Here is a 15,312-nt window from a genome sequence, read left to right as displayed (position 1 = left end):
TTCATTTTAAAATTGAAATTAAAATATATTCACTGAGGTAAAAGAGGTCAAATTATCGATTATTTTACATTAAAGATGACAGAAAATAAAATGAAAATTGCTTTGTGTTGTGGACCTTCATGTTTTTTTCCCCGTTTTTAACCCAATGAATCAGCTCATGAGCCTTCAGATTTATCTTCTGAGATTTAGGAACAACTGGACCGGCTCAACCTCGGCCGTCTACAGCAATAAATTGCTACATATCTCCTAATGCATCATATGACCTAATCATATTTCATAATAACATATTGGCCGCAGAAGTCAAGTATAACAACGAGTAAGTTTGACATTTAAAGTATATTTTGCTGATACCAAATGTACTTTATTTGAACATATGACTTTGTTCTTGTCATAGAAGAATAACTGTTAAAGGATTATTATGCAGGTCTGTAGACAGTAAATGGTTTTACAGGATATAAAGCATGCTCACACACATCATGAGGGTACAACCACGAGATGGCGCTGTTGTAGGACAGGGAAGTGGGACGTTTGGCTCTGTTAATTTCATTCTGGCCTGTGTGGCTTGTCAGAATGCAGAAATAGAACAGATAAACACATAAGAAAAAAAGGGGTTTAAAAATAGACAACTAGCGGTCGGCCCATGGCTTCGCTCTTATTGTGTTGCTCCACTTTCGATGACGATCAGGCCTGTTTTACCCTGAGATGGGGCTTTTTGAGACATGTGATTAAAATACTCAAAAACTGCCATCAGGTTTCTTGCCTTGGGCTGATTACAAAAAGCCATCAAGCATTAAAAACAACACACACAAATTCCTTCTCATCACAGCAAGTATTCCCCATATTTATGATAAATTTGCACTTGGGACTGAACCAAGTCAAGTGGTCCTGCCCAGCAGGAACTACATGTTGGATGTTTACACTAAAACAAAATATAACTGTCCTCTCTCTTTCCACTGCGTCCCTCCCTTGCTGAATGATGGTTGTTCCACTGTGCCTGCCAGTGGCTGCGCAGAGCACAGCGGCACCAGCCAATGGTGGAATCCCCTGGTTGCGTGTCTGAACTGGATCCTCTGTGAGCTCACACCACGTTGCTACTGCTGCAGCAAACATTGCACCCTTCCACAAAGTCTTACACGTGTATGGGAGTTTATGGTTAGTGAACAAGCGGAGAGGCGGTGTAATCTGGTGTCAGCTGCCCATCTCACCTGTGTCCGAATGTCAAGCGACACATTGTTAACACAGTGATTCAGAAATGGATTTCCTTAGCAAGAAGGTGACCAACACAATCTCTTCTGGCAAAGAAATTTTAACTTAATTTTATTAAAATATTGAATAGACAACTTTCTCACCAAGTTCACAATAAAACGTTTAACCTCCTGAAAGAGACATGATAAACAAATACAAATTAGTTTCCAAAAAATCATTTTAAATATTTAAGACAACCGCCAAAGTTCCAGCTCGTGATAACCAACGCATGGACGGACCGATGAGAATGTGGGGGTTCTCTGCAGTTCAGTTTACTCCGAGCTACCAAACCACTGTTGAAACATAACCATTGCTTTTGCTGAGATGTGCAAAGTTTTCCATCATCGCTCATGCTCACTGTCTGACAGGCTTTAATTCCTCCAAATAGACCCGAAAAAATAAAGACGATAAAAAGAAGTCAAAGACGATCATGACAACAACAACAACAACAAAAAGGACAAATTTCCCATATCTACTCCATTATCAAGTAAGACAATGTAAAATTAACTACTACTGTGCAACTAAGTGGACTACATCCAACGGCTTTGTTTGTGATAACAAGAGGAAGTGAAGTTGTGCAGGATCTTTGTCCAGGCTTTGTTTCCTCTTAAGGCAGGTAAGGTCCTCTTCATCAGAAACCAGGGCGACCGGATTGACGGGTGTGCTTCACATCACAGAACCCGAATCAAGAGACGCGTCTGTCCTTCTCGAGCTTCCTTCAATGTCCAGTTATCGCTGTCTTCGGTAGGTGTGCGTGCGTGTATTTACAACTTTTTACCAAATGCACTGCCACCGCGGAGCCACTGCATACTTCTTAATATGTGCAGTGGTAAGCAAGGCACCACCTCCATGTATGTTATGGCAAATTCTTTGTGTCCACTGCAATCCATCATCACTCAGCCCCTCGCAGAGTCAAACTCAGATGCGCTTCTCTCCACACTTTCCTCTTATCCTCACACATTTTATTGATTAGCTTGGGTTTATGATTGATTGCATGTGCTGTACATTTTTACACCTATACTGGCATCTGCATGTAGAGAATTTGGTTGTACTGAGCATTTGGACTATTCAGGATATTTCAAAGAGGAAGAGGAGGGGCAAGTGTGACGAGAGGAGGAGGAGGGACGGTGCTGTCCGAGCCTCTAGAACACAGGCATTCTGGTGGAAGTCAGAGTACAGATGTTGATATCCTCGGTGTGAGAGGCTCTGTGCAGGGACGGTTCCGAGGCACTGCGGTTTATCTTGGGGAGGGCGTGCTGGAGAAGCTCGATGGAGGACAAGATCTGCAGGAATGAGGAAAAAATAAAGCTTAGTTAAACAAAGCACTCTTCATTAACTTTGCTCGCAGTTAATGAAGAGCTGTGTTCACCTGCGGGAAGAGCGGCCTCTCGTCCTTGAGCTTCTTGATGCAGTCGGCCACCAGCCTTTTCATGGCTTTGGGGCAGGTCTTGTAGAGCTTACTCAGGTCTGGGGACAAATATCCTCTTCCCACCATGAAGATAATCTGAGAGGGGGGGGGTGACACAAAGGATTGATGAGACTAAGGGAGTGCAGATAAAATAATCTAGAGCTGAACTACTGAGCCAAGTCAGTGCGACAGACAGGAGACACCTGAACAATCTGACATCAGCAGTCCACCACAGAGATACTTTATAAATATGGTCTAAGGTGACAGGCATCTGAAACACTGGAGCTATTGTAAAGGCACGAGTGCATGATGCTGCAGAGATAACGGATGATAGGAGTACTCTATGTGCTTGCCAGGTCAGCTGAGTACAAAGTCATTCTACAGTATCAAGGAGACCAGGGGTGCAACAGTGGATCATAACAGCACTTATGGGCACATTCTGTACTGCAACTTCAGCCTGATTTAAATAGAGACAGTACACTGAGCGGAACAAGGAGCCAGACACGACCCAAACCAGGTCTTGTGGCCTGTAAGAGGATGAAAAACCACAGACCACATATGCGCACCCATGCACCCCTTTTCTCACACACATACTGGGTTGTGTTACGGCGTCTAAAATTAGGCCAGTGGCTCCAGGGCGTCCGCCTCTGTTCCGTGGTGGGCCCGCGGCCAGCTCCACAACCCCCTTCAGACAGCGACCCAGTGTCTTTCCACCACCTCCTGGCTTGGGTTTGCAGTCTGACACCGGGACCCAGGCGAGGACCAGGGCTTAAACACATGTCTGACTGTGGGGCTACAGCTCTGTATGACATAACCAAATCTAACAAGGTAGCAAAAACTTGCAAGCCTAACGTTTTCCATAAGTTAAAAAAAAACCCAGTTTCTGGAGGACAAAGTGTGTAATTCTCATTATTGTCTTAATAGTACTAGCATGAGCAGTATTACTACTAAACTAATAAATAAATGACTTTACCTGATCTCGATTTGCTAAGAGGGCGTATGGGAGCTCTCCCGTCATGAGCTCAAAAAGAACAATTCCATAGGAATAGACATCAGACTGGAAGCTGTAGGGATTGTTATCCTGCATTCGGATAACCTCAGGAGCCTGTGGACACAGAGGGGAAAAGCTTGAGGGAGGACATTTTCTAGTTTACTTTCTTTAGTTTGTCTACTTATTGTTATTTACAGCTCAAGTTTCTCAAAGCAATCGTCTCATTGCTGTTGTGAAATATAAGCCGGGTTACTCACCATCCAGAGAATGGATCCAGACGGCTGCTCCACCTGAAGGGAGCCGCTCCACCTGGCCTTCACTGTTGCAAGACCAAAGTCCCCAATCTTCACTGTGAGCCCTTCATGCAAGAAGATATCTACACCACTGTCAAGGAATTTACAGCAAGAACACACTTCAAGGGCTTTTATCTGCAACTTCAAGTACAAACACTCTTAAACAGCTGATAAAAAAGGATACTGTTGGACTTCATGTCACGATGAATGATGTTCTTTGCATGCAGGTAGCTGAAAATAGACGTATATTAAAATAGAGATCTCGTTTTTTTATTTTTGTTCATCAGAACTATTTCCCATCTGGGACTCACTCCATGCCCTGAGCTGTCTGCCTGGCGATGTCTATGAGTTGGATGATCTTTAAGTTTGTCTCCAGGACATGAAGGTGCTTGTAGAGGCTGCTGCCCTCACACCACTGAGTCACGATGGCCAGGTTGTCCTTGGTCATGTAGCCCATGAACAGCAGGATGTTGACATGTCGTGTTTTCCTGCGACACAGTCGAAGGGGAAGAGGAAATCACCACAACAAAGTTAGTTTAGGATGAAGGTGATTCACGAAAGAATTCAACACTCTTCAACACGCCTCTTACCTCAAGACAGCCACTTCATTCCTGAAGGCCTGGAACTGCTCCGGTGTGGGGTTGGTCACCTTTAAAATCTTCACTGCTACATCACCTGCAACAAAAACACTCCTTAACCAACCTTGATGAATTCTATTGTAATCCCATTTGGCAACCAGTGCTACGTGCTCACTTTAATGTGTCAAGTAATGCTTTTAAGTCTTAGGTGTAGTTTGCTGTGAAAGTGGTTACACCTGAAACTGCCCTGCCCCAGCTGAAATGCATTCCTACCATGCCATTTCCCTTTGTACACAGTTCCAAAGGAGCCTGAGCCGATGCGGGAATTCAGGTACACCTCGCTGGCCTCAATCTCCCAATAGTAACTCGAGTCCCGCTTGTCCCGAGGCCTCTGTATCAAAAGGAATCACAGAAAGTGCAAATGATGTGTGAGTGACTCAAATTAAACATGAGATTATCATAAACCAATATTCTGTGGGTTTGATTGCACAAATCGCTCTCATAGAATTTACTCGATCTACAACGCACAAGACGAGGCACACAGAGTGGAACTTACAATTTTATTTTTCTCATGCGTATTAAAGGACGGGGCCCTCTCTCGCTGGTTAGGTGCAGGGGCCATGGAGTGGGACCAGCCTGTAGGGCTTTGATTGGGGGAGCTCCCCGCTTCAAAGAACAGAAAGGAAGAGAAGGATTCAGGATGGAAGATTTTAGTGTCCAAAATTATTTGCTTCACACTGTAGGTGGAAATCTGTGTGTAGGACTATATAGTGTGTCAGATGGCAAAAAATAAATAAAACTATTTCAATTAGTCAGGTCATATAAATTAGACACATTTTCTGTCTGTGAAATACATAATGGTAGATATTACTCTGTAGGGACCATGTACTCTGAATCACTATTTAGGATGTAACACAGTGGGATATAATAACTCTCTGTGCACAAGAAAAGGTCAAACTCTCTGTAGTGGACAATATATGGTGACATTTGGACTTTGTCTCAAATCTCAGTCTCACCCATTCAAAACAGAGCTATGATTGGAAACAGTAAAATAAATCAAATCTCCAATCGGGCTTGTCACATTTAATAATACAGAAACAACCGCGGTAATGGAAAAACAAATTATTGAGATTAATGATAAGCCCTTTTTCTTGTTTAATGGCCCATCACATGACATCTAGATCAATCTCACATGATTAGTCTGTACCGCTTCTCTATTTTTTTTATAATGACTATTATGTAATGGTTGAACCTCAAGGTCAGTTGCTGTGATGAGAATAAAAACTATAGAGTCAATTCAAAAAGAAGAAGTAGAATTTGAGCAACACTATGTACCTAAGAAGATTATATTTGCGGTGAGGGTGAAGGGTTGACCGAGCTAACACTTACCCGAGTCATGATCACGCATTGCATCCTAGAGAGGCAAAAAAACAAAAACAAACAAAGGTTCTGTCAGTTTGTTCAAACAGAGAACCACACACTGTACTGTCACTCATGGTTTGACTTCCATACTTAAGATGTGAATGCAGATAGCCTGTTTGCAAGGCATGCCATTCAGACTGCACACAGACACTCTGCTCTCTAACCTTTACTGGATTCTCAGGTGAGGCCTCAACAATAGACTGGGAGAAGTGCACAATACCTACTTTCCTCTTCAGCCAGAATCTATGGCACCAGGAGCTGGGGGAGGTATTCAGGGATTCTAGCTACTCCCCAACAGGGTACAATACAACAGGCCAGTGAGGAAAGGAGGGGAAAGGAGGGAAAGGGACACAGTAAAGTAAAGTGAGGAAGGAACAACGACAAGAGTGATGCTCAGGTTTCCACCTGGACAGAATATAGGGGAAATATTCTATAAAGCATGCAGAACTAGTGACCTAATTGTGCAAGAGCACACAGGCAGTGAAAAAGCAGAAACTAGAACTGAACAGGGGGAAGTCAAGTGTCACACAGTTTTAAAAAATCGCTAAGAGGAGATGCTATCAGGGGAAACAGGCTTGGCTGTGTCCAGGTGGAATATTTAACACAGAGTTAGATAAGAGATAGAAAAGAGAAAGGTGAGAATAGTTGGAATGCCTGAGATGTTCATAAGAGGGCAGGATGGCTCTGTGGCAGGAGATATTTTAGGATTGGCAGCGTGAAGCTACAGAAGAACCAAAGGGGCCCATATGGTGTGTAGTTACCTCAATCATGCTGAAGTCTACAGGCAGGGTAGTGCTAACCATGTGGACGTTGGGCGTGGAAGTGGAGCGCTGCCTCTGGGAGAGACCAACGCCTGTGGGTGGGTAGGGCGTGGTGTAGTTGAAGGCATGAGGGGTGGAATATCGGTGGGCTGAGCTGCGGGGGTTAAATGAGGATCAAAATTCAAGATTGAGCAGCAATTGTTTGCCAAGATCTGGTGGCCCCTGCTTCAAAATGACACACAGCGCCGACATTTAAAAGAAAAACAGATGCTGAATTCTGTCACTTCTTTAAAACTGGGCCGCCGTGGGTGTGGCCCTTGTGGTTGACGCAGGGGCTTTCTGGTTTCATTTCTGTCATTTTCTCTCACTTTAACCCATTTAAGAATGGTTGTTTATGGTTGTTTATCATCAACTAAAAAACCATCACACATGCAAATCAAATATGGTTACAAATAATAGATATAACCAAAAAAGATAAACTGAGAAGAAGTTATTAGTGTATTTTACTGCTGCTGGATAAAATGGGGACAGTGGTACCCTAGCTGAATGAGGTATGTAAACAAAGATCGTATTACATCACACTTATGACCATGGAGTGCACTCCTTGAGAACAATCCCCCTTTTGGCTGCACAGAACTATGTTTCAAAAGAGCATTTGAGATTGCTCTGCATGGAGCAACTTGATACTTTTTGAGTGCTACTTTGGCAGCTCGCAGTGTTTTTTAACTATTTTAAGGGCTCCTGAAACAACAGGCCCTTTTCACGCATTGCGTTACATCAGCCCTCAGACTGCTTAGCCCCCATAAAGCTGAGGACGTCATTAAAAACAGGATTTAATTCAATTAAGATTGAGGTTCTCTTGCAATGAGAGCAGAAGTCAAATCAATCAGAGAGGGTTATGTTCCTTCCTTCTTCCTTCATTGCCAGCCCTACTAGCGAGGCGATTTCAGTCGAGACTGTTCTCGATTGTGGCTCCCCGATGGTGGAATGAGCTGCCAAATGCTATCAGAGAAGGGGCGTTCCTCCTAAACCTGCAAATGTATCTCAACTCGTATGTACAATAGATTCAATCAACAGCTCAAATTCATTATCCAGTAATCCACTTAGCTGAGGGACTTACAAAGGTTAATTGTTGTTTTGTACTTCCTGCTTTCATCAGACATTGCTGGTCTGAGGAACACCCTGATAATTAGGTCCCAATATCCCAACCATATTAGGTTTCCTCACATCTACATGATGAATCTAGCTCATGTTAATGAAAAGCAACACATGGGTATGTCACGTCACCTTGGAAACCGTGTTAAGGACTCTCTCATTCGCCGGGATGTCAGCGACGGCAGTGACGGAGCACCGCTCTCACCGGGTGTTGGACACAGGCTGAAAACAGAGAGAAATAGACAGTGAATAGTGTGCAGCTTGTAAGAGTGTGTGTGTGTGTAAATCAAATAACAGCTGACTCTCTTCTCTGTCAGTGATATGGATCTTTGAATGATTACACTCCTACATAATGGATGCAAACCAACGCTAATAAGCCTCTATTCTCAGTGCAAGTATGAAAAGCTGCATATATGGGAACTTACCCAAGCTTAGACCTGCAGTATCATCAACTACAAACTTTCTAATGCACTAAGAATCCTACTTCAGGTTTTATTAGATTATAATTGATTACATTTAATAAAACTAAAAGCTTACACGCAGAGAATGGGCTTAGGATGGCAAGTTATATTTCTATTTAATAGTTCTTGATGTAATGTTCCAAAGTTACTGTTCTATAATGTACTGAAGACACTTACAGGAGTTGTCTGATATTGCTCCAGTCCACACACATCGTGGGCACTTTGGTGCTACAATGCTCGTGGAATTTGTAACCACACGTTTGGCAACGGAAACCATTCAAAAGAAACTTCTGGCAAATATCACAGAAAGCAAGTTTCAGATATGTTTTCCGGACCTAAAAAAAACGACAGGAAAAAAAAAAATCTATTATTACTTAAGCGGTGACACACAGAGCATTGAGGATTTCATAAGCGCTTCAGGTACTCACAAAATTATGCGTCGTCAAAGGAACGTGATCTAAAACCTCCACCAGCAGCTCCTCCCCAATCAGAGAGCTGGAGTCGGTATTCCAATCCATCCGGAGTTTTTTACTGTAACAAAATCCCCAAAAAGATTTACATGGAGGGACTTTGAAGCAGACAAAATTACTGAAGTGAGTAAGAATGTGACCAGTGCAAACTCAGATCTTATTTTCCCTGGTTTCAAACCCCCAACGGTGCTGAGCTCACCTCCTCTGTCCTGGATGCAGCCTGAAGACGGCGCAGCACTGAGGCTGCAGACCTCGCACCTTCAACGCTTTAATCAGGCAATTGTGCAGAGTCATACCCGGTCGCACGTTTACCTGTACACCACACAAATTCATCAGGATGTAAGCAGCAACATACGCATTTACAAAACTGCGTAACAGTGCAGCATTTCCAAGGATTTATTTTATGTCTGCAATTTTCTACTTGCAGTGGAAATGGACTCACCACAGTGCGTTGCTGGTTTGGGAGGTAGACTCGGATAGTGCTGCTAGTCTTGGAGTCGGGCATCTTGCTGTCATCTGAGGAGCGGCGCTGGCAGTGAAAGCCCTGCACCATGGTTGGTGAAAGGCACGGGCCCTCGAACGCAGAGTCCTTCATTCCGAAGCCGTTGCTCAGAGTCTTCCACGCTCCCTGGAGGTGCTCCATTAGTAAAGCCAAGTGCTCTCAGTGGTCTGAAAAAAAAAAAATAAGCAACACACACACACCAACAGTATTAGTACTCAGAATGCTCACCAAGTGACTTCTTAATTAATATTACATTAGCTCTCGGTCTTTTTTGTAAGGACATTGGTGGTGTGCAGACTCTATTTGAGTACGTGCTTAAATGGATTCCCTGATATCTGTCTTTAGAGTAGCAAACACCACGTCCTGTACTTTTGAAAAGTGGTTTAAAAGCGTTTTCACTGAGAAAGTGGCTGTGGCAAAGCAGTAGGAACAAAAGTAGGAAAACAACGATAGATTTGGTTAATGGCATTGAGGACTTATCAGAGGTAATCTCCAAACATAATCTTGGATGATGGCGCGATTGGGGTCATTTTCAGTAAAGAAAAAATAAAAGTTCGGACCCGTTTAGCGGTCTCACATGCTCATTTAACTAGTTGTTTATGAAATAACCCACATGAGGAGTTTCCGACATAAAAGTGGCATCTGCTGTGCTGTGGCGACTCGGTTTCTCTTCCATTTGAAAGGCAGCACCGGAGTAATGTCGACAAACTAATCCACTCAGACAAAGAGAATCTCAGGCCAACGTAGAGGTCAGTCGCGTTATTTACAGATATGCTTTGAGCAAACCCTTTCTTCTGTGTGTTGAGACAACTAGAACTCAACAATAAAGGATTTGACAACGAGGAAGTGGCCTGTTGCGAAAATCTAAACCTATTCATTCAACAGCTCAAATTCATTATCCAGTAATCCACAAAACAGAGAATCTTAATAAGGTAGATTCAACCAAAAAAATTGTCTTGTACTCCCTGCTTTAATCAGAGGTTGTTGGGCTCCAATATCCCAACCATGATTTATATTAATTTAGAATTTGTGTAACATTAATACGCAACGGTCACAATCTTGTCAGGCGACTAAAACTCAACTCATAACATACAATAGAGGATTAAAAAATTCCCAGAGAAAGTCTAATTAAATAACGAGAGGAAAAGAATCAGAAATCCTGGTAAACCCCCCCAAAAAAGTGTATTTTGGGGAAAATTTTGCTAAAATAGCAACAAGGCAGTGACCTGAAAAACTTAAGTTGTTTCAACTCAAGCTGGACGTACCCATTACAAACAAATAGTCTCCCTCTTCTGCTTTGTTTTCAATACAAACTGAAGGGCTACACACACACACACACACACACACACACACACACACACACACACACACACACACACACACACACACACACACACACACACACACACACACACACACACACACACACACACACACACACACTCTTGGTGTTCACTTTCAAAGTGTATACTTTCACCTCTCCAAAGTCTCAATTATCTCTGGTGTGTCTTATACAAAGAGATGCTAACGCTGCAGAGATGATGACCGCAGTCGGTGGTTTGCTACACACACGCACACACCTGTATGTCACTAGCACAGAAGAGCAGGAACTAAATTGTCGCACTCTTGCACCCTTCCCACCAGGCTGCAGGAATTGTGTTCAAAACAAGAGCTGTGATCCGTCCAGAAAAGGGCATCAACAAGAAACAATGTGAAGCCCTGAATCCTTAAGACTCTTGCAGCTATTTGCTTAAAGGTTCAGTGTGTAGAATTTAGTGGCATCTAGTGGTGAAGCTGCATGTTGCAGCTGAATACCCCTCGCCTCACCATCCCCTTCCAAATATGAAGGAGAACCTGTGGTAGCCTTCAGTTGTCATAAAAACTCAGAAGGTCTTCAGTTTTTCCAGTTTGGACGGCTGTAAAAAAAAAAATGGCGGCCTCCGTAGAGAGGACCCGCTCCCGATGTAAATAATAGTATTTAAATATAAAGGGCCTATTCTAGGGTAAAGAAAACAACAATTCGTACAACTTAGAAAGTTAGATAGATAGCTACTTAGATAGCTAGCTAGATGGATAGACTTTAATGATCCCAATAAAATGAGTGTTACAGCAGCATTTCAAGGGCATTGCACATAGAGCGAGGAACAAAAGACTAAATACATTAGACGACAAAAGAGACAAGCGGGCAAATTTGCCTAAACATGACTAAAATAAATAAATGTGAATATAATATAATAATTCAGTTATTGGAGGAGTAATCCGAGAGTTTTGGTGTGTACAGAAACTATAGGGCTCATAGTTTGATCCCATTTTTAATCACAACTATATTCAATTTCTGCCAAAAGATCCCTTTCACCTAAATCTTACACACTGAACCTTTAAACCTGACTCCCAACTGGTCAGTCAACACTTTGCAAACACACACACACACACTCACAAGTGCTGCATGCACACAGGAGTTTGAGAGAGTGGCCTGAAGTGGTGAAAAGTCAGAAATGGAGGTGAGATCGAAGTCCGGAGTGTTTTGGCAGCGGAGAGGACGCGTTCCAAAGCAAACATCTCACCAAACATTTGAATCCACGCGTGCACAGTGAACGTGTGTTCGATGCGGGGCCTGCTGGGTCCAGATATAACCGTGAAACTCTGCCCGCGGGCCCTCGCACACCAACTATATCCTTCAGCTCCGGTGCACAGCTCGGGGCTTTTTTAGCCTCCATTCAAATCTCTCCGCCTCTGACGAAACCTTTCACTCGGTCGTGTTGCCTCGCGGAGAAGCTGTTAAAACACTTTACATTCGTTTTTTTTTTTAAAACACACACACACACACAAACCCCAACGTGCAGCTGGAAGCCCCGAAGCCCGGAGAGTGTCGCTCACCAAGAGAAGTTAGGAAAGTTGTGCTCCGCCATAACTTCAGGAAAAAGTGGCGTCGGTGACATCATCATATTTGCAACGCATTCAAAGAAGAGAGGAAAAAGCCGAAGTAGCGTGAAACCTGGACACTTCGCCGACTAATCTGGTGTCCGGTGGATGCGGCGACGGCGTGAAGACGTCGAGGTCGTGGGTGCGAGTCGTTTACGAGCCGCTTTGACTGAGATAAAACGCGTTTTAATCCGCCTGTCGCGGCGGAGAGGAAAAAATCCGCCGGACCCTCAAAGTGACACGACGAGGGATATTCTCCAGGTCCCGTGAGGCGCTTTCAAATTAAAAGTCCCAGAAGTGGCGATTCTGAAACAACATTCACGCTGTTCGGGAGAAAAGGTGGGGAGAGAGAGAGAGAGAGAAAAAAAAGGTTCGAGTCCGGGTCGTGCGTCCGTCTGACGCCAGTGATCGAAACAGGAGCTCCCAGGCTCAACAAGAGTTGAGAGCATCACTCACACTGCGCAAACTTGAGCCCTCCCACTTCACTGTTACTGTGGTTTTTACTCATAAAAACACTATATTACATTATTAAAATGTTGGATTCTTAATATATTATAACAATTTACATATGTACTACATTTAAAGTCTATTTAGTTAACCTGTATGTCACCTTTGAGGATAAGAGGCAAGGTTTTTATGTTTAAGCAAAAGAAAGGTGTGTTTGAGATATCAACGCAAAGAATTTATTTTTGTATTTAAGTATTAATTGCAAAAGAGTCTTTTGAAAAGCAAAAAAAAACCCAAACATAGGCCCACTACCGGTTTGGAGTAAAGGAGTAATCCATTATTAACTGCACCATCATCTGGACACTTGGCCACAGTGCAACCCTTTTGGAAATCATGTTGGTTTTGCTCATAAATTGAGCAACCAGTGCAAAAAATATATCTTGTTTTTGCATTTATTAAAAGTGCAAAAGTGTCTTTTGAAAAGCAATAGGCCCATTACCGGTTTGACGTAAAGAAGTAAACCATTATTAACTCCAAGTGCACCACCATCTGGACAGATGGCAACAGTGCAACACTGTGTAGCTTTAGGAAATCATGTTTTTGCAAAGAAAATAAAAAATCCACATTAGATTTTTAAAATGTTAGATTCTTAATATATCATAACATTTCACAATTGCACTACGTTTAAAGTCTATTCAGGTAGCCTGTATGTCACTTTTGAGGTTGCAGGACTCATAGGCTCCTGCTATCTTTTGCATTTGTTGGAGTGTTTATTGCAAGTGTCCTTTCAAAAGCAAAAACATATTTTGTTAAAAGTGCAAAAGTGTCTCTTGAAAAGCAATAGGCCGACTACCGGTTTGGAGTAAAGACGTAAGCCATTATTAACTGCACCATCATCTGGAGACATGGCAACAGTGCAACACTTTGGAAATCATGTTGGAGCCTCCCTGGTATTCAAAAAAAGCAATGTGATATTGTATCATTGTATTATATTCATTTCCTGTCAGTGCAATTCATGGCTAATGTTCAATCACTGTATAAAGTCTGTTTACACTGTATATATTCTGTTTACATTGTATATATTAGTTATATTCCTCCTATTTGGTTATGTTTCCTTGCATTTATAAGTATTACATGTTTACTTTTTATAACTTTACTGATGTCTATTTTTTGACTATTCTCTTTGCTGCTCTAACACAGCAAATGTCCCTGTTGTGGCACAAAGAAAGGATTTTCTTATTTTATCTTAAACATCTGTCAAAAAGACAATATATATTCAACTTGTGGTACAGCATAAGAGTAGGAAAGATCATCAAGAACAATTATAACATACACAAAAAGTCTGTAAATTGATAGAAATGGATTATCCTTTAGTTTGCATGGAAATAAAATGTTTCCAAAACAGGCCTAAACACACTAGCTTATGCTTTTCCAAACTGGCCCTGACACGGTGCCATTGTGAAACTGTAACCTCCACTACTCACCATGTGTTCACCATCATTCCGTTGTGGGTCCCCTGGGGTCCCCTGTAATCACAGATGGCTCATAGGTCCTTTTCAACAAGCTGGAGTTGACACCATCTGAGAATAAAACAGCGTCATAAGCAACCAGGGAAACATGTCCTGATGTCTCCAGCTTACATTGTTTCCATGAAGCAGCAGCAGGAGACAATTTCAGGTGGAAATCTTCCTCATGAATCCCTGTTATGATCCTTATTTAAAGCACATTGTACTTTCAGTCTACCAGTGTAACTCCTTGCTTTTCTGTAAACAGCATTTTCAAATGGGACGTCTCATCTGGCAAATAAGAGAAATAGCAAATACTGTTTCTGATGAGGATGAGGGCAGGGCTTTGTCATTGAGGGGCGTTCTTAAGGTACTCCACCCCACATGCAGCAATGTATGTCATCAGTCAGCATGGGATATTATGGTGATGCATTCTCATGCCATGCAATATTTATTATTATCTCTCCCTGCTTTGTATTAATTGTTGTGAGGTGCAAAAAAATGGAGACAGCAGGGGACAGAAATCGCCATCTCAGAGCTTCATAACCAAATCCACCTTAAAACTGAGACGACTGCTCCTCTCCCACTTATTGATCTGACTGAGCACTCAGGCCAGTCAGCTGAGACGCTTCCAGGACCCATGGATTTATTGCTGCCTCCATCAGTTCTTTAGTATTCAAAATGTGATGCAATCAGGACTCTATAAATAAGAAGGATCCACATCAGGGCCTATTCAATAATATATCTGGGAAATTATAAACACACGCACACACACACACACACACACACACCACTGTTTGATTATTGTGATCATAGACTTACAATTATAGATTATAGCAGTGATTTTAAGAATTTAACTTGCAGACACATTTCAGGTAATTTCTGTTTTTATTAGTTGCACAGACTGTCACTTCTGATATGTGTAGGAAGTTTAAAAATGTGTTTGCCCCTAAACTATTCTCAGTAAGGTAAATACAATATTTTTTCACTGTATCATTTTCTTTTCTTTTTTTAAACTTAAATAGTTACTACTGTGTTTATAGAGAAGTTGCTCAGCTTCCACAAACAAAGACCTGACTGTTATCAATTCAAATGAATAAAAACTCTGAGAGAGACCCTGAGAGTTTACTAAACGATTAATGTTGCTCTCAC

The 15,312-nt window shown here is 42.3% G+C and overlaps 1 protein-coding gene across 5 annotated transcripts; it reads right to left on the bottom strand.

The window, feature by feature from the left end:
- Positions 1-1,290: 1,290 nt before the first annotated feature.
- raf1a (Raf-1 proto-oncogene, serine/threonine kinase a) lies at positions 1,291-14,235 on the bottom strand. 5 transcript variants are annotated; one of them, XM_034591788.1, is made up of 18 exons: positions 12,123-12,649; positions 9,227-9,457; positions 8,984-9,096; positions 8,743-8,845; positions 8,492-8,649; positions 7,986-8,075; positions 6,699-6,852; positions 6,102-6,221; positions 5,905-5,929; positions 5,072-5,181; positions 4,789-4,906; positions 4,528-4,612; positions 4,249-4,425; positions 4,122-4,168; positions 3,902-4,020; positions 3,627-3,758; positions 2,615-2,749; positions 1,291-2,528 (listed from the first exon to the last, which is right to left on the bottom strand). In XM_034591788.1, the coding sequence occupies exons 2-18, from the start codon at positions 9,425-9,427 to the stop codon at positions 2,388-2,390; spliced, it is 2,028 nt and encodes a 675-aa protein (XP_034447679.1). In that variant the 5' UTR covers positions 9,428-9,457; positions 12,123-12,649; the 3' UTR covers positions 1,291-2,387. The 5 variants fall into 5 exon arrangements, with proteins under 5 accessions (XP_034447679.1, XP_034447683.1, XP_034447682.1 ...); XM_034591790.1 differs by lacking the exon at positions 12,123-12,649 and adding an exon at positions 14,140-14,235 and having other exon boundaries at positions 2,388-2,528; positions 9,227-9,453; XM_034591789.1 differs by having other exon boundaries at positions 2,388-2,528; positions 9,227-9,453; positions 12,164-12,651.
- Positions 14,236-15,312: the final 1,077 nt, after the last annotated feature.

This window comes from Hippoglossus hippoglossus, chromosome 7, assembly GCF_009819705.1.
Source record: "Hippoglossus hippoglossus isolate fHipHip1 chromosome 7, fHipHip1.pri, whole genome shotgun sequence".
Classification (NCBI taxonomy): domain Eukaryota; kingdom Metazoa; phylum Chordata; class Actinopteri; order Pleuronectiformes; family Pleuronectidae; genus Hippoglossus; species Hippoglossus hippoglossus.
The sequence above is the reverse complement of the archived record's forward strand: the minus strand, read 5'-3'. Positions and strand labels throughout refer to the sequence as shown.

Excerpts from the sequence above, each read along its gene's own strand:
- raf1a (XM_034591790.1), bottom strand. The coding sequence starts at position 9,427 with ATGGAGCACCTCCAGGGAGCGTGGAAGACTCTGAGCAACGGCTTCGGA. Across the intron at positions 8,846-8,983 it reads CTGCATCCAGGACAGAGGAG|TAAAAAACTCCGGATGGATT; the intron begins GTGAGCTCAGCA and ends ATTTTGTTACAG. Across the intron at positions 2,529-2,614 it reads AGAGGCCGCTCTTCCCGCAG|ATCTTGTCCTCCATCGAGCT; the intron begins GTGAACACAGCT and ends TCATTCCTGCAG.